We start from the raw sequence: 18,237 nt of genomic DNA, 5'->3' as shown, positions 1-18,237 counted from the left end.
GCATGAAGTCCGGCTGTCTGAACTTGCTTATTTGGTCCAGGGAACTTGGTTCAGCTGCAACTCCCATTGTCCAGTGGAGAATGTTGCCTAAGTGAAGAGTGCAAGATGTCCCCCTGTTAATGTCTGCATTAAAATTCACAGTTAAGGCTGAAACTGATTTATACCTAGTCCTTAAGACCAGGAATATCTAACTGGTGCAGGAAAAAAAAACCTACAAAAAATCAGATGGTGTTCAGTGACCCTTGCCATACTGAAGAACTGCAGAGCAAGTTCAGGAGTCAGTTTTAGGTTCAACTTTGAATTTCCTGGCTTTTGTTGGGCTATATTCCCATGGAAATGATCACTGAATGAAGCTTTTGTCTATGCACATTGACTGGTGACTGCTAAAGATACTATGCAAAGTGTTTCCTTTTTGCTCTGAGTACTTTTTGAGAAAAAGAGTGTGAAAGGATGCCATCTTGGTCCTGTAATAAAGACCCAATCAGGAAATCATTTTAGTGTTTATGGACAAGTCACAAAGGGTCCCATAATGATGATGCCAGCCCACACAGAAATGAACAATTAACTGGTTTCTGCAGTGGGATTTACCTTAGATCAAGGAGGGATTAATGAGAGTCTTCAAATAAATCAACAAATCACGTTTTTGAGAGGAATACCTAAGAAGGATTCTAGAAAATGCTTTTCCTTTTGCAGATGATTTCGAAACATAATCACTTCCCTGAGTAAGACTCATAGGTAAATAAAACCAGGTCAGCACTGGGTCATGTATTTGAAGTTTTTGGTGTAGCACAGGCACAGGAGTGTACCTGTGAGTAGCAAACGCTTTCTCCGATTAGTGTGCAGATTAAATGTGAAAACGGACTGGAAGTGAGGTGTTCGCATTCATTAGGACAGATTTGGAGTGTTCATTCGAAGCTGGGCGAGGGCCTGTGTGGTGGTACACGCCGGGTGGGTGACCACGTCTCTGGAAGCGCAGGCGCGGCTGTGGCCCCAAGCGCTGGGGCGCCTGTGGGACCAGCTCCCCAGAAAAACATGGGCTGACCAAGCCAAGGTTAAAGCACCAAGCACTGTCAGCAGAGCGGTGTGCTGGGATCCTGCAAGCCCTTTCGGCTCTTGGGATCAGCAGCGCCTCTGGGATCCAGGCAGGGAGAAACAGTGGGGCTGAAGGGGGGAGTGCAGGCATTCTAAAGATATTCTGGTTTTATGCATTTCTGCCAACAGTAATTAAATTTGGCCCTCTCCCTTTACATTTAGGAAGAGTAAGGTTCTTCCCTCAGCTTATTTTGATCTTGAGTGTGGCATACTGTAGACTACAAGTCACAAGGACCCTGATAAATTTGAATTTCTGAGTGAAATTCTCAGGAGCGTGCAGCCCCTCAGGACATGTATTATTAGCTCCCTGGTTTCATTGGGTGCCTCAGTGAATCATGGTGTGTTTACGGCTAGTTTCTCTTAACAGAAGACTCCAGTTATCTCTTAATAATGTATTCTCCTGTGGTTTTTATTTCCAAAGTGCCGTGGTAAGATTTTCCCAAAGGCTTCAGTTTGCTTTTGTGCTTCAGCATTTTACCCAGTGTTTTTGGAAGAAGCATATAGACTTTCTGGTGAGGCATTTAATCGAATATGAGAGGCTATGCCAGGCTCAGGCTCGCATTTGGAGTTCACTTGTAATAGGCTCACCTTGGTTTATTCTGAGTTTTTAGAGAATAGAAAGAGATGGCACGTCTAGAAGACTGATGATACAGAATTATTAGTCTCAAGTGGGGGGAAAGCGTGTTAGGTGAGTTGTCAAAGTCTGATTGGGACTAAACAACCTGAATTAGAAGAGAAATTAAATTCATAAATCATCTAAAAAAATCCTTAGCTTGTGTGAGAAAAGGCTGGTGCTGGGAAAAATAGCTGGGGAAAATGCCTCTTTAAAGAAAGATATTTGTATAAAAAGGTAATTTTTCAAACCCAAAATAACACAGGAATGCCTATGAAAATTCAAGAATACATTAAAATTAACGGAAGTGGTGCAAGCATAGAGATAAAACTGAGCAAGTACATTGTTGGGACGATGCAGCACGGCAGCAGAGCACATGGCCCCCGGGGTGCAGAACAAAGGCAGGCAGCGGGGCGGGGGGGTGCTGCTGGCTCTCGCTGGGTTTTACAGACTGACGCCCGGTCGGTTGCATTTCAATATAGAAACATGCCAGACACAGAAAAGGATTTAAAATTAAAATTAAAATTAAAATTAAAAAAAATAAAAAAAAAAAAAAAAAAAAAAGCAGACAGCATTTAGTTGGTCACATGCAGAGTGGCTGTTTTTCCCCTGTAAATATTTTACGGGTTCTGAATCTTCCCATTGACTGCAGACAAAGTGCCAGGTCCCAGTCACTGGAGGAGCCAGGCAGGTTTCTGGGGTGGCTCAGGGTGTCCCCTGGGTGAGCAGGCACCAAGGGGGGCTGCTCAGCCTCCCCAGCGGGTACAGAAACCCTGGAGGTGCCAGGGCTAGTTCTGTCCTGGCACAGATGAGTATTTTTGTGTCCCAGTACCAGTGAGAGGTGTATTTGGCCCCAGAGTAATTAAGTATGTGCAAGCGTCAGAGTAACTCCGATGCAGCTATTTTCATTGGAAACAGGCAACTTTGCTTTTCAGCTGACATCAAACCTCCAGGCGTATTTTCTTAGACACTCGGAGTGATTTTTATTTTTTTTTTTTTCTTCATTCAATAACTTGTAAAGGACAGCTTCCTAACTGCATCTGTTGAAGTGACATCTCAAAGTGTGCTGACACGGGGACTGACTGACGCATGGCAAGTTATCAGATGCTCAGAGATGAAGGAAGCAGTAACACAGGCAGCCGTTTCCTTTCACAAAGGATGTGCCACCTTTCCTTTGCCTCTACCTCCATTTCAAGGGATTCTTCAAATAAAGAAGGGACATGTGAACCTGTCTTGCCTGACAATTTTTTTTTTTTATTGAGTACCATGATAACTTGGAGTTCACTTGTTACAAGCATTTTATGTAGTGGGTGAAGTACCAGGGGAAAGGAAAGAAGTAATACTGTATTTCCTGAAAAACTATCATCTAAACATACAAACGTCACTGGTTAAGAGTTACCTGAAGCAACTGGAAGGGCAATTAACACCTGGGTTTATGGGAAACATTGGTTACCACTATCAGTTTTAATGAAGTGTATTAACTAAATTGTGTTCTGAGTATTCATTCAGCCCTGTTTATGGCACACTCTTGAGTACATTTACTGTTTGTCAGAAGTGCAAACTAGTGAACATATGAGGCTTTAAGACAGGCCATCTGTTAGTCTTAGACCCTTGGATAATTGTCAAACAGTTCTAAAAATAAGCACATACAAACTGCAAGGGGGTGCAAAGGTGATTTTTCTTTAGAGTCTGATAGCAAAGGGAAAGTAGCAACCAGAAATTAAAAATAAAAATAAATATGTTTATCCTGTAAAGCAAGCTTGCTCTCCTTTTCTCCCTTTCTCTCTCCTTTTTTCCCCTCCCTCCCCTTCAGGGTTTGGTTTTGTGTTGTTTTTGGTTTTTTTTAATTTGGGTTTTTTCCTCTTGCTCTTCTGGGTCATGGCATCCCTTGAATGCCTCTCCAGTTTAGGATTAGAGCAGCACCAATTTAAGGCTCACAGCTTTCTGTAGAGAGCATAATATCCAGTGGCTAAAGCAAGGGTCATGTTGTGTCCTCTGCCTAAAGTAATCCCTTTATAAAGTCAAGGCATAAAGATTTTCATCTTTATGGATTGCTGTTAGAGGGAAATAGTACCTGTGCACACATGTGTGTGTGCTTATGGATACATGAGGAATAATGACTCAGAGATTTTTGGACCAGTTTGAATTCAAAAGATGCAAAACATCGTTTGAAAAAAGAATGATGCAGATGGTATTTTGTAAATATTTAGACACTCTAACTTCTGTTTGTAGCAGTTTGGAGATTTTGTTTCATCTATTTTTATATATATGTTCAAACGTGAGACTGGAACCTTTTCTTCAAGTCAGTGCCTAAATCTGAAGTTTAGATTTTGTCTGGCAAGCTGTGTGTGTTGACAGTCAATGGAGGGATCACTTGTTCCCCCCAGCCCCACACTGTAAGGGGCAAAGGGGGTGTGTGGAGGGGGCACAGGCCCAAGGAGTCCCCAGCCAAGACCTCTGACCCCTGGGCTTGGAACCAGACGGTGCCTGAAGGGGTGGCAGAAACCTGGACAGGGAGGTGGGGGGAAGGAGGCAGGGAGAGAAACTACCTGGGCTCTTACCTGGGTCTGGAGGACCCCCTGCACATTGGGAAAAATATAGGGAATAACAGGAATTACCCACCGTGTCACAAGATCAGGCAGCTGTGTTCGTGCATCCCTCCCTGTGTTGGTGTTTACAGTCTAGGGTTGGTGTTCTCAGTCCAGGTGGTTTTGCAGTGCCACAGCATCCCCGGTGTCCCCAGACCCCGAGCTGGGGGGCAGCCAGGGAGGCAGGGGCCGAGCAGCCGGCTGGAGTGCTGTGCGGGCAGCACCTACGGTGTGTTTCCTCTCCCAAACGCCCAGCGTGCTCATGCCCACGTGTCACCCAGTGGCTCATCACCAGTTAAGTTTCATGTTGGCTGTTTGTCGCATGAATCTATTATCTCCATAATTCCTACTGAAACGATTTGAAGAATGGTTTCTGTTCATTTTCGTGGGATTTTGAAGGGCAGAGTGAGGCTTTATAACCCTTCATCAGAGTCCCAATCTCTGTAACACCACTGCAGAAGGCTTATGAATTTCACTTGAGGGTGGTGGGCGTCACCAGCCTTGTGCCATTTCTTAACCTCTGTATAACATATGGTCTTTTACGCACATAGACAGTATACCTCTAAATGGCTGGTACAAAATATGTAAATACATAACAGATGCACAATGGCACTATAGACTGGATGTATTATGGCCCCAAACCATTATCACACCCCTCGCAGTTGCGTTTTATTTTTTTCACCTGCTCCTGTGTAGTACACCTGTGACTTGTTGGCAGTGAACATCGTTGCAGTGTGGGAGACTCCCAGCTTGACTGCCTGGCTTGGAGCTTTGCTCCATCATGCGCTGCTTTTTTGTGTGTGTTTTTTCTCTCGATCTTTATATAGCTTGTAAGAGTTCTTTGAACTGCTGTAAGTGATCATCTTTCAAACCTGATGCCTTCCTTCTTGACACAGTGCTCTGAAAATGGAGACTGTCATGCCTGTGTTTTCATTATAATGCATGTAGAAAAACAGAAAAATATTCATTGTAGATGTCCTGCACAAATGGCTTGATCCACATCCAGAGGGCAGGCAGGGGGTGTCCCCAGGGAAGATCTGCGAGAGCAATCAGTATCTACATGGACAATAATCAACCACTCTTTGAAATCTTTTTATTTCCTGCAAAAGCCGTTGCCCAGTTCCTTGGTCACAGACACTTCCACAAATGGTTCATTTGGGGATTGTGCAGCCAGTAGAAAATTCCACTTATACACTGCGACAGCCCCAAGGCTTGGGGTAGTTGCATTTTTCCCACTGACGTGGCTAACGGAATTGCTATCCATTTTGCATGATTATGAAGAAAAGAAAAGAAGGAATTTTCCAACCTTGTCCTATAAATAAGCTATGACTTACTTGATCTTGACAGGTGACTTAGTGCTGCTGTAGAGTGTTCCAGCTGCAATAATGTCTCAGAATGATGTATTCAGGGGGTATCAGCTGTGAGCCATGTGTAAACCAGGGGCCTAACAGGAGCTGTGAAGAACCATTTTTACTGTTCAGCTTCCAAATTATGTCCTGCCTCCTGCCAGCCCCCAAATGCATGTGTGTATGGATGGCCTTGTGAGTGGGTAGGCATGTGCAAAGACACACAGGCATGCCTGCAGTCACTTCATTTTTGTGGCTGCTCTATTTTCCTTTGGAAATCACCATTAAGATTTTTTTTTTTTTAACTATAACTTCTAGAGTTGAAAAATCACACCTGAGCTGTTTCCTGACAGCCCACCCTTCTGCTGGAAAGGTGGGTGAAGTTTCATTAGGCTACTTGGGTAGAAGCATTCCCATACTATCGCACATTTCAAAAACCATGCTCCCTCCTGGCCTCTATGATTTCATTCTGCCACCTGGAACAGCCTAGTGTAGCATCGGTGTGAAAGCTGTTTCTGCTGAGGCACAGGGCATTCTCAGTGCCAGGATTTACTTATTTCTCAATTGCTCTGAAAGTCTGGTCAGCCAGGGGAATTTTCTTTGTCTGTGGGCACACACAGAGTACCTAATAAAGTTATTTGATAAAGCACATGTCAGATATGCAAAACATAGGTGTGAGGGAAGAGACGTAAGCACTGAACGTTTCAGACCCTTCCTGACATCTGCAAAGCACAACTCCAGTAAGCTGCACACACATGGGGCAGAGGGAGTAGAAGCAAGAAGGTAAGACATGACAGCTGCTAGTAATAGGAGACAGGTTGCTGGACTTTTTTTGGAAAGCGTATTTGTGTGGTCTTAAAATACATTTTAATAGGTGAGAAACCTACACTGGTTGCAGAGGCTATGAATAGGCTTTCGTGCATCTTCTGAATACACACCAATGGTGGTCATGCAGTATTTGCACATGCCGGAACCTGGTGGTCTGGTGTTCACTAGCACTTGGGTGTGCAGGACTTACCATTTGTGCACATGGCTTGTGCAGGATCTGCTCTCTGAAAGGCAGAGGGAGGATTTGGTGCACACAGGCTCTTGTGTCCGCAGGCATTACAGATACGTTTGTGAGGTCTTGTATAAAATGTGGCTCTACTGCTTGGTCCAGAGACTAGTCAGTATATGACTGCCAGTAATGCATGCAAAGGGAATAAGTGGTACATTCCCAAGGTATTAAGACAAAATCAAGATTTGCATATGAAAAAAATGGGTTTTTTAACTGATAGCCCTATGGCACAGATAGTTTCTCAGCTCCTACCTGACCCAGCTCTGAGTGGCTGCAGGATTTGAGTATAATCTGTTTGTTTCTTTGTGTAAACTCTGCTCACAAACCCAGTACATTTGTTGTATTAGGAGTGTTCAGAACATATTATTAACCTATGTTTGAGGAGGGAGGGCTCACAATGAAAGCTTCATTATCAGATTTAGAGCCACATACCATTCCTTTATTGACCTGCCTGGTGTAATCAATGCAGCAGCCACACAAGTTTGAAATCATGTTCCCTGACTGTAGACTGTGCGTCATGCATCTAGTGCTGATTGTGCATTATCTTTTAAATGACACTGCCTAAATAAGTATGGATTTGTCTACCACGAATAGCCCTTCTTTTGATTAGAAGATGGTAAACCTTTCACTTTTTTTATTGATATTCAGGATGACCTAAAAATAGAACTGTAATGAAGTGTATGAGAAACAGACGTTGTTAAAATGCTGAGGAGCATGTCTGAGCACAGAGCGACCTGTGTATTCTTGCACATTTTCATGCTCTCTCAGTTAGGTTTAGTGGACAAGCTACTTGTCAGTGCTGCCGTTGTGTTTGTAGGGCTCCATCCATCCTCTTCCATAACGTCATTATTTGACTTGAGAATAACAGCTAGCACTGCAGAGGTCATTCCTCCTTAAGGTCAGGAAAATTTCCACGTATAGCAACGTAAAAAGCCATCAGATTTTATGTTTGGTGATGTTAAATTTCTAAAAGCAAAGTAGTTTCAACTGTCATTTCACTTGATGTTATTCGAGTATAATGCTTTACCCCTGATAAGCATTCCACGTCTTTGCGTAGTACGTAGGGTTTTTTAACTCTGAAATATTTAACGTCACAGACTGGGCTGTGCTCAGAGGGCTAGTGTGCTGCTAAACGAGGTACAGTCATTTTGCGATTTCAGCAGTTGATTGTATTTCATTACACGAGCTCCTTCTGTGTGTGCGACAGCTCTGGTGCTTCTGCCGCCTCTGTAACCTTCAGGCATGCTAAAAGCCTGACTGTTATTGTGCGGAGTTTCCATCGCAGCCCGCAATATCACATATAACTTTTGCCGTGATTTAGGAACTCAGCAGCACTTCTGACACCTGGTGGTCACTTTTTGGGAGTGCACAGTCCAGAAATGCTCCTGACTGCAAATGGGGTCACCGCCGCCTGCCTGCCTGGCCCTGTGCATCGCGGGCTGCCCATTAGCTCTTTCCACAGAGGGTTTCCATCAGGGAGATGTCAACTCTGGATAAAGCAGAGGATCATTCTTTTTCTTGATCAAGATGTAACTGTGGATAGCATAGAAGAACCAGATGATTTATGAAAAGTTAAAATATCTTACTTTAATTTAAAGCTTCATCATTGTAAATAAATAATTAGATTCAAAATTCATTTTGTGTTTAAAAAATTATTCTTCAAGCTGGCGGACTTGCCCAGCTCTGTTATTAGGCAGATGGAGACTGGTAAAATTGCCTAGGCTTGAAATAATGTAAATTACTTTTTATATTTGGGGATGCTGGGGACCCAGCTCAAGAAAAGTTCACCAGGAAGCACATGTCTAGTTGCTCAAATAGTTGAATAATTAGACGTATAGAGCTGAGCTTATTTGTAGGACTACGGTTTCAGTCAGCACACAAAATGTAGGTGAATTGGTACTGCTCTAAAAATACGCTTCCAAGGTTGGCTTCACGATTTATTGGCTTCTGCACAAAATGGCAAGACAGGTCAGCATCCTCTGATGCGAGATACTGTGATGACATGAGGCTATTACAAATCTACCAAAAGGAAAAAAGGGAACAAAAAAGGAGTCTAAACTGCTGAAAGAAATGTGTAGAGCAAAGTCTATTCTTTAAAGAGATTTAACTTCTGGGTTACATGTCCAGCCTTTTTTCTGCTGGGTATATTACCCTGGTGCCTGAACTGGCAGTTCAGCTGTTATTGCCGAAGTATTTCTTGGACTGAGAAGTGTGTGTCACAATCTGGTGTCTCTTGCTGCCAGTACTTGCACCCGGTACTAGTGAGAATAAAAGAGTAAAATATGGCAAGGGTTCCCCCTGCAATTCAGGGGGGGGGGGTTTGTTGGGTTGTTTTTGGTTTGGTTTTTTTTTTTTAATTGTTACAGTTAAGGGAATCCCTAAAGGCAGTTTTTGCTCGTGAAGTGTTACAACTTTCTTTATATGTATTGAAAGGGAAAAAAGGGAAAAAAAAAAAAAAAAAAGAAACCCTCATGGCTGTACTTGGCTTGTAGCATTTTTTTTCTAAGTTCATGCCAGCATTAACAGATCTGTCAGAACAAAGCAAATGTGTCATATTGGCAGCTGTTACTTATGAGTACTTTTTCTTTATTGCATTTTGTTTTGTAATAATTGAGAAGCTTTTATGTCAAGCTCTGCATAAATGGTACTGAGTGGGAGGGTATGGGCATGCTTTCTATTATTCTGCCCCTCATGCATGTCTCCTTTTTTCGTCTTTCCAGAACCACACATTGAGCCAGCACGCACAGTGAGCCACTGGCACTACAGGACACCTCTCTGCAGAAGACTTGACGGTGGCACAGTGGGGAGGACCATTTGAACATTACATCCAATCAAAGTGTCATTTGCAACCCAGATGTAAAACTCTAATGATTTGGCCATGAGGCGCTGCTATTATAAGCAGCTGGAAATGAATATTAATGGAAGAGATTAAAAGTATTCCATGCTCAGTATTTTTTATTGTCCTGCTTCAGCTAGTGTACTTTAGAGCTTCTGCTTCTGACTGAATTTATAGTGTTAGATAAATCTGCTTTGATGCTGTTGCCCTTTGTTGCTTCTTGTATTATATTGATAGTTAAAGATTAGGTGTGATTTTTTTCTTTTTTGTTAACTGCTTTTTAATTGCAATTTTAGGTAACTGTGCATTGTGATGTGATTGCTTGGCTATTGTCTGAATATTTCTTTTTAATTTTTTAATTAAAGACTAATGCTTTGATTGGATTTGCCAGTTCACCGGACAGTGATTAAAACTATGTAATGAATATAATCGGTTTCAGTGCAACTGGATGGTCTGCTTTATAAATGTGACTTAATCTGATTGCAATAACTAGTACAGTTCAATAAAGGGAATACAAGAGCTTAGCGTCAGAGGTTGTCTGTCTGTCAATGCATGCAGCATCATCACTGCTGGCTGATGCGTGTAGATCACAAAGTGATGGCTCACCCCACAGCAGAGAGCGTTCTGTGCCCCAGGAGGAAGGAAGATCGGGAGAAAGCGAAAGCCATGTTCCTGTGTCCGGCGCTGTGTTCGCTTCCAGATCACCTCCCAGGCTCCCATGGTAGGTGGAGGTGAGGTAAGAACACCTGCTATGAACCTGGGCACGACGAGTCATTGCTAGCTTATAATACTCTTAACTTTTACTCAGGTCAACGAGAATGGAGAGGACCTGGTGGCCTGTAGCTGCCTTGACCCTATCTCTGTGCTTCTTTGTTTCAGTACAAAAAAAAAAAAAGCTTTCTGGATTGTATACAAATGCACAAATACTGGATCAGGCCTTGGAGACCTTGGTAGGTGACTCTGTATTTCAAGCATGTGGACTTCTAGGCCCACAGGTATTGCAGCTCTGTGTAACTGCTGTACTTCTGACACTTGAAACTGCCATCATACAGACCAACAGAGCTAATTAGCAGGCTTTTTTTTTTTTCCCTTTCTTTTTAAAGATATCATATGGTAATGAGGTATGTTATATCTCCAGTCAGAGAAACAGTCATTTTAAGGACCATGGACACCTTTGGAAAGTTAGTGAGATGTAGTTCTCATGGTATCTCCTGCTTGAATGAATCATAATCATCATGAAAGATGTTTAGCAGTTGTGACAGCTGAAATGATGATGTGGTTACCCATTCCCACGATGTGCAAAGGCTTTGCAAGACTCTGGCCTAGGAACGTGCACAGTTAGAGCCTTTCAAAATTGCTGCACTGAACTAGAGCACAACTGGTTGTCATTGTTCTGTGTCTGGGCTTGGAGCATGTAAATGATATTTTGTAGGAAAAATGTTTTCAAGGATGTGTAGTCAATGCCCAAATTATATAGCAAGTTTATAAACAAGTGCACGGGCACAGCTTGTTGACACTGCATTCAATGTTTTCAACATTTAGATTCCTGCTGATGTTGATAGTCATGTTGCACACATGTAGCTCTTTCAAGACAGTGGGACATACTGCATGTAAGGGAAGGCTGCTGGGCATAGCTGAAGTAGAGTCATCCCTACAGCAGCAAGTGCCAGAGCCAGGTGGAAGTTCTAGCTTGAGAAAAGTTTCAACTTTCTCAAAAAAATGTAAGTATGGGGAAAATGATAGCTATAGTTTTTGTTCTGCTAGTTATTTTGCTGAAATAGCATTGCATGGACAGACAGAAAGAATTTAGGCTCAAAATTTTGACTTATAAATTTATGAACCCTAATACAACAAAACTAGGAATGACTTTTCTTAATTCCAAAGAGGACAGTTCTGTTTTCTTAGCTCTCTTTATGCAACAATATCATTGTACTAAAATGATCAATTTCTAGAAAAAGTGTTACCTTTTTACCTGATTATTTCTCTGTAAGCCATGGCACGGATGTTTACTTGCTAAAAAATTAGCTAATGAAATCACCTATTCATTATTCTCATTCATAATGTATGCATACTCCTAACTCACAGACAACGTTTTAAGATGGGAAATGGAAAGGTGTCTTGCTGTATAGGCTAATAGACATACCCTTGCAAGAAAAGCTAGCTGGGAACGTACATCAGCTGCTCTGGTAATGGCTCCTGTGCTGCCATCTGTGCTAAATGCAAGGCAGCAGGTTCTGGCAATGGAGATACTGAGAAGGGAGGCTCTGTGCCCGACACTGGGTGTGGAATGATGCGTGATCACTTCTGGGCAGGCCTTCAGAAATGAAAAGGAGGATGTAGGTGTCTATCTTCAGGAAGAGGTTCTGTGTTGGGAGTCTCAAGAGTGAACTGATGTTTCCACGCAACTCTGAGTTTAGTAGAGTTTAGCTTTAGTAGTGCTGTACTGAAGCACATGCCTTTGTCTTAGAATCTCCCTGATGACTAGTTAAAACTAGGTGTATATTCACTGTGCTGAGATGGGGAACTCCACATGTGGGGATCCTATTCTGAGCTGCATAATTTTCCCCACCTGTACTGGAAACGTAGGCACGGGGCCAGGGTGCTGGGGCCACACTCAGCCTGGCAGTGCCAAGCAGGCTGGTGTTTTGTGTGTTGTATCTGCCTTGAACCCTGACCAGACCATGGGCAGGGGTGGAGGAAAGGAATAGTTTGGTTTTCCACCCTTCCTTTGAAGAGTAGGGGGGGACCCCAAAGCATGAGAGCGAGTGCTGTGGTCCTGTTCTATCTTCTTCATCTCATCTGGTATATGAGCTCCATTCATGAACAGCACAAATCAAGCTGGAGAGAGGGGTTGGACTGTGCCCCCAGGGCTGGGAAAAAACTGAGTTGTGGTCCCCTTCTGCAGGTGCTCTGGTATCTTACAGTACTTGGGCAATATTTGAACACTAATAGACAAATGCTGCTTTTTAAATTTTTATTTTCTAAGACAGTATGTACAAAAGTGCAGGGACACTTGCCATGAATCTGCTGAGTTGCTTTGTGGTATTTTTGAACAGTCGTTGTTATAACCACAGCACACACCGTGGCAAGGGATGGTGCTGTCTTGATACCTGCCTTCTTAGGGGCCAAAGAAATCCAGTTTGAGTGTGGGGGTGAAAGCCACCACAAGAAAGCAGAGGGAGAGCTGTCTGCTTTTCTGCTCCTGCCCCAGAGCTGCATCTGTGATGTGCTGGACACCTGCAGCTCCCAGAGTCTCTCCTTAGCCTACGCCAGGGTGCAGCGCTGTTGTCTGACCCTTTTTTCCAGAGCCTGAGCCTCCCCAGGCAGGGGCCAGTAGCAGAGCTCTGCCGTGCAACGTGGGACCTTTGTCTGGCGGTTCCCATGCGAGTGCTTTTTTCTGTGCTGCTTGTCCCACATGGGAGTGGGGGCAGAGCAGCCCTGCACTGGTACAAAACACAGCTTTGCTGGCATAGCTGCAATCACACCAGGGAGTGCTTCGCCAGTGTAGTATATAGTTCCTGAATTTGTTAAAAGCTCCTAGGGAAAACAGAGCCTAACTGCAGGTGGAGAAAGATAATATCACAGCTTCTGGTGCATGTTTGAGGTTTCACCCCCTTTCTCTTAGTGGCCAAGAAGTGCTACAGAAGGCATTTAGAAAACAGTCAGAAATGTTGGCTCCAAAAGCACCCATATTTCAACAGCTACAACATGTTGAAAAGGGGACGGAGAACCTTTCTGTAATCCCTGTCATGTTTTCCAGCCTACCTGTGTAACTCGCAGCTCCTGTGTGGTGGGGTTGCAGACATGGGCTGGCACAGGCTGCTCAAGGTGTTGGCAACGTGGATGACTCACAGGTAAGTGCAAAACCAGAATTGGCAAAATTCTTCTTGGGGATGGGGGCTTTAGGCAAAAAGTCACTTCATGATCTGAGTGGCATTAGAGCCAGTACAGTGTTGGAAACCATGAAAAAAGTTTTAAATGTGTAAAGAAATGTATACCAAATTTAGTATCTTCAAGTTTAGGCAAAAACTGAAATATAAATTCATATTAAGAGTGGATTAACAAAGGACTTGTATTTGTAGCCGTCCAGTCTGTTAGCCCTTATGTATTGAATGATCTTTGCATTTCGCTTCACTACATACCCACACAACCAAAAAGCACTGAAATATTTAGTCAAGAAGTAGCAACTAGTACCTACAGTGATTTACTATCTACGTAGTCAGCTTTACACATTTTATTCAGCGCTTCTTTCTCCTACCAATGTCAAAGAGCAGATTGGGTTTTGGTGTGGTTGTCTGGCTTTTAACAGGTGTAAATCATTCTCTGGTGTGGGCAGTGAAGGCTTTTACCCTGGCCTGTGAAAGTGGTCTCTGCATTTTGGCCCATGCCCTAAAGGTTTCTGCAGTGCCTTCTCTACCTCAGAACAGCTGAGGCCACCCCCGCCCCCCCTGCGGCGCCTTCTGCCTCGGCCTCCTCCCGCAGTGGGGAGGCCGATGTGCTGCGGAGTCTCTTTCGGGCTGGTTTTTAAAATCTAAACTTTTCGGTTGTTTGTTTCCTGGAGCAGGTCAGTTTTCTGCTGGCTGAGCGCTGAGCTGCGCGGCAGGGCGGCCCGCAGCCAGGGCAGAGGCCCGAGCCGGGCAGGATGTCACCAGCTGCCCTGTGAGAAACGTCACGCTTCAAGCCTGGTTCTGAGCACTTTAGGCACATCAAAGCCCCCAGGTAAAGAAATGTCATGAAAGTATTTTAGCTATTTTACCCATACCTGGTTTTTACTACTTTGTCTGTGTTTAGAGCACAGGGGTGTCAACCTGCTCCAGCAAGTGGGAGAGACAATGCAGAATATTTACTGAACTGGGGGAGAACATACAGACTAGATTTTCTGGGTTTTGCATCCCCTGATGTTCCCAAATGTGTGTTGGTGTTTAAGGCCCTGTACAGCACAGACAGAATCCTAGGGAAGCAGGGACTAGAGCGCTAGTAGTGCATTGCGGGCCTCCTCCATGTGTGAGAAATTTCACCTTTTGAAAAAATCTTTAGCCCTGAAATCTTTTAGTACCAACTAAAATCGTGCTTTGAGCTTAGAAGAAAAAAAAAAAAAAGATATTTATCTATGTCTTCAGTTTTACGTGACTGGAAGAGATACCTGGCCCCCAGCGTGATCCTTCCTTCACAATAAACGAGCGAGCGAACAAGCCCTCCAAGCTGCGTGTGCTGAGGCTGTATCCCAGAGGTGCTGGGCTCTTCTTTAGCCAGCCTTTAATTTAAAGGGGAGAGAGAGAGAAAGAACATCTTTTTTTTCCTGGTTGAAAGCAATGCAATAAATAAGTGCATCTTCTTCTTCCAGTTGCAATTTATAGGCGCTGTTCCTCAAGAAATTGGCTTCTATGCGTGAAAGCTATAAAATATACATGCCATTTGCAAAAGATACAGCTTCTACTGTACATTTTCTGGTTTATTCACAAAGTATCTCAGTGTAAGCCTGCCATAGAGGGAGGGTTAAGAAAGTGTGCAAATGAGCTCAGCTAATGCTTTTGTAATGGTGCTAAAGAAATGGTCTACAGCTTCCATTAGCCTCATGTAGCAGAAACAATTTGGGTTGCTAATGGGGAGCGACACAGTTTCACCCAAAGTAGAACCCAGAAACATTTTTCTTCATGAGGGCTCTTGTGGCTTAAGACTTGATCAAGTGTTGCATAATTCCTAATAAATATGCAATACGTTATATTACAGTGTATATTCTCAATGCTTAAACATTTAGATCTGGAAGACGAGGCCTTGACTGAAAGCAGAATGAGGTCTGGTGTAGAGTGGAAAAAGAAGTGGATAGACTGAAAGGAGAAGATGGCCAGCATACAGCTGTGGCAGGGCCAGTGGATGCAGCATAAGATTAATTAGTTTTCCCTCTCTCTCCCTAACTGTCCTGATAATGTCTGATGATGAGAAAAGCAATTGTGTTTAAATTAAATCCTGTCTTTCACTCTGGTTTCATCACTGAAGCCGAGGGAGTGTGGGAGTGCAAGCCTAGGGCCAGTGAAAAGCAGTGCCAGGGGGGCTCTGCTCTGAGTGAAGCCATGGACATCAGTTCCTGGCTGCTGTAGGTTTCTATCGGCTGTTCCTATTACTAGCTAAACCTGGAGTCTTGGTGATAGCCCTCTGCCACATGTACTTCTCATCTGCTCCCTGGCTAGCTGGGATTACCTTTTTCAAATTCCAGATCTCTCTTTCTGCTTTTTCTACATTTTTCTCTCTCGACCCTTCCCCACAGCCCCAGCAGTGGCACCTGCATGGGCCACTAGATTTACAGCTTGCCAGTGGTCGTGCAGCAACTGTGTGGGAAGAGTAAGTCTGATGCAGAGGAATCAGCTGGCTTTGGTGTGGCTTGACAATGGTTGTCTGACAGCGGGCAGAGGCACAAGAGAAATGCAAAGTTCTGCAATTGTAAATTTTTTTAAGGCTGCGAATTGATTATTTGATGAAAAGACATAAGAAAAAATACCTGGCACCTCACCTGGGAGAAGTGGCAACCATTGCTGGTAGATAAGATGTGTTTGTACTAGCAAACAGGAGTGCTACTCCCCTTCTCTTACTGAGATAATACTCTAATAGAGCATAAAATGAAAATTAAGTCCAGAGTCATCAATGCCCTCCATTTTTCATTTCGCAGAGTAATTCTAGTTATTGATACATTACGTCAAATAATATACCAACCTTCTTTGCTTTTTGGGAACTGCCAGAAAGGTCCATCTTCTTTCATGTTGCACTGCAAATGTGTACACAACCATTTCCCTTGACTTCAAGGAGATAAATGTTCACATATGTAAGGCACACTACAATCACAGCCTTAGATGATCTAATGGTATTGGATAACTTGACTGTGCATCATTAGCTCAATGATGCACCAAGCTCAAGGAGAGGAAAAAAAAACCCCAACAAATCAACCCCCAAACCCTGAGATTTTTTTTTTGTGTGAGAGAGAAATCTGGAGGGAGAGGAGTGGAAAACACAGTCAATATATCTACAGTTCATTTTAGATGCTGAAGGGGGGGGGGGGGGGGGTGTTGGTCAAAAATGTTATTAAGGATAGAAATACAGAATGAGAGAAGAACCAGTGAGGAATCCAAATTACCCCCATGGCATGTGAAACCCCACTGGAACAAACAGAGAAGAAGTAGGTGCTGGAAAATATATATTCAAAGCAATATGGACACATGTAAGCACCAGAACTGTAAATTGGGCCTGGAAAACAGACTCTTTGCAGAGCTGTATGTTGTTTCTTTTCCTAGACCTATCGGTGCATCCTATTCAGCCAGAGCTCCCCAGCTCAGCTGTACATTACTTTGCCCATAAGGGTGTTGAACAAATATTTTGTATCCAAGAGAGACTCATTAATGTCTTTCAAACCGGATGCAAGTTTCTCATTATTCTTCTGCATAGGTCTAGTAATAGGAGCCTCCTCTAGAGATGCCCTACGCAGATGTCTTTAGGCAATGTTGATGGCATGGAGCAGGAATTGTTTTCACTGAAAGATTTATAACCTTATAGCCTTTCCAAGCCTAGGCAGGGCATGTGGACTGAGAACCATCAGCAAGGGTTTTCTGACTTCTGCACTATTCTCTAATACTGACTAGCCTGGAGAAATCATTTTGGTCTAAATTTTTGCTGTTCTGGGTCCTCTGTATGAAGAATGAAATGTCAGGGGTTTTTCAAAGGTACTGCATGTTTCTGACTCCTATTTGAATTGAAGCTGCAGGTTTTGAGTCCTTATTAAAAAAAAAAAAACAACAAAAAACAACCAACACCCCCCCCAACTAAAAACCCCAAGCCCATGGATCTTAATTTAGGGCTCCCCAAATCAGAAGCCACTTTGAACGACATGCAGAAGCACAGAACAGGCGATAGATTTCCATATCCTGCAGGGTTTTGGCATGAATCCCCTTCTTTGGTTCCAGGCAGAAAAATACAAAGAGACGTCTGTGAATAGGGCCTCGCTGGGTGTCCAACCCTCTGAGTGAAATTTCCTGTGCAGAGGATGGTCTCGGCCTACATTTTCTAGTTATTATATAGAATTTGTTTCCTGCTAAGCTAGAAAAAAAAGTATAAAAATATAAAACCTTCAGTGAATTCCCACCTTATAGAGCTACTTCAAGCTGTACAGGCAGAATTTGTACTGGAGGAGTTGACATTGAAGAGGGTATTCAAGAGAGACACCAAAGCATAGCAGAGACATCCTTTAAAAATGATTCGTCTTGTCTGCAATATTTTGTAAGTTGATCCAAATCAGGTTTTCGAGTAATACCATTAAGTCAACAACCAACACCCAGGATGAGTCTAGCTCTTAAAGTGCCATTCAGGCTCCTTGAGAGACACACATCCCAACGACTCCTTTAGCAGTCATTAAACCAATTATCATCCCAGTCTATTTCCAACAATTATCATCATAGACTTTTGGGGTTTAATCAGCTTTTTAATTGACCTGTGAATAAGACAGGAGATACAAAAATCTCCCCTGATACCTCAGGTGTAACTATTACACACTTAGCATTGCTGTGCACATGAAATAATTTACACCATAATACTGATCTGAGGCTGGGATATGAACAACAATATCCCTATAAATTAAGGATGAAAACAAAGACAATTAATGAGAAGAAGAGGAAGTAGTAATCCATAAATAGAATGTCACCACAATTGGTGACATTGCTTCT

The 18,237-nt window shown here is 43.2% G+C and overlaps 1 protein-coding gene across 2 annotated transcripts in view; it reads left to right on the top strand.

Annotated features, from left to right (window-relative positions):
* Positions 1-10,051, top strand: part of ZNF423 (zinc finger protein 423) — a 193,140-nt gene extending 183,089 nt beyond the window's left edge. For both annotated transcript variants that reach the window (XM_026856820.1, XM_026856818.1), the window contains one exon: positions 9,417-10,051. In XM_026856820.1, coding sequence (XP_026712621.1) covers positions 9,417-9,446 — 30 coding nt within the window. In that variant the 3' untranslated portion in view covers positions 9,447-10,051. The remainder of the gene's footprint in view (positions 1-9,416) is intronic.
* The last annotated feature ends 8,186 nt before the right edge of the window (positions 10,052-18,237 follow it).

This window comes from Athene cunicularia, assembly GCF_003259725.1.
Source record: "Athene cunicularia isolate RWA chromosome 11 unlocalized genomic scaffold, athCun1 chr11_part1, whole genome shotgun sequence".
Classification (NCBI taxonomy): Eukaryota; Metazoa; Chordata; class Aves; order Strigiformes; family Strigidae; genus Athene; species Athene cunicularia.
The sequence above is the reverse complement of the archived record's forward strand: the minus strand, read 5'-3'. Positions and strand labels throughout refer to the sequence as shown.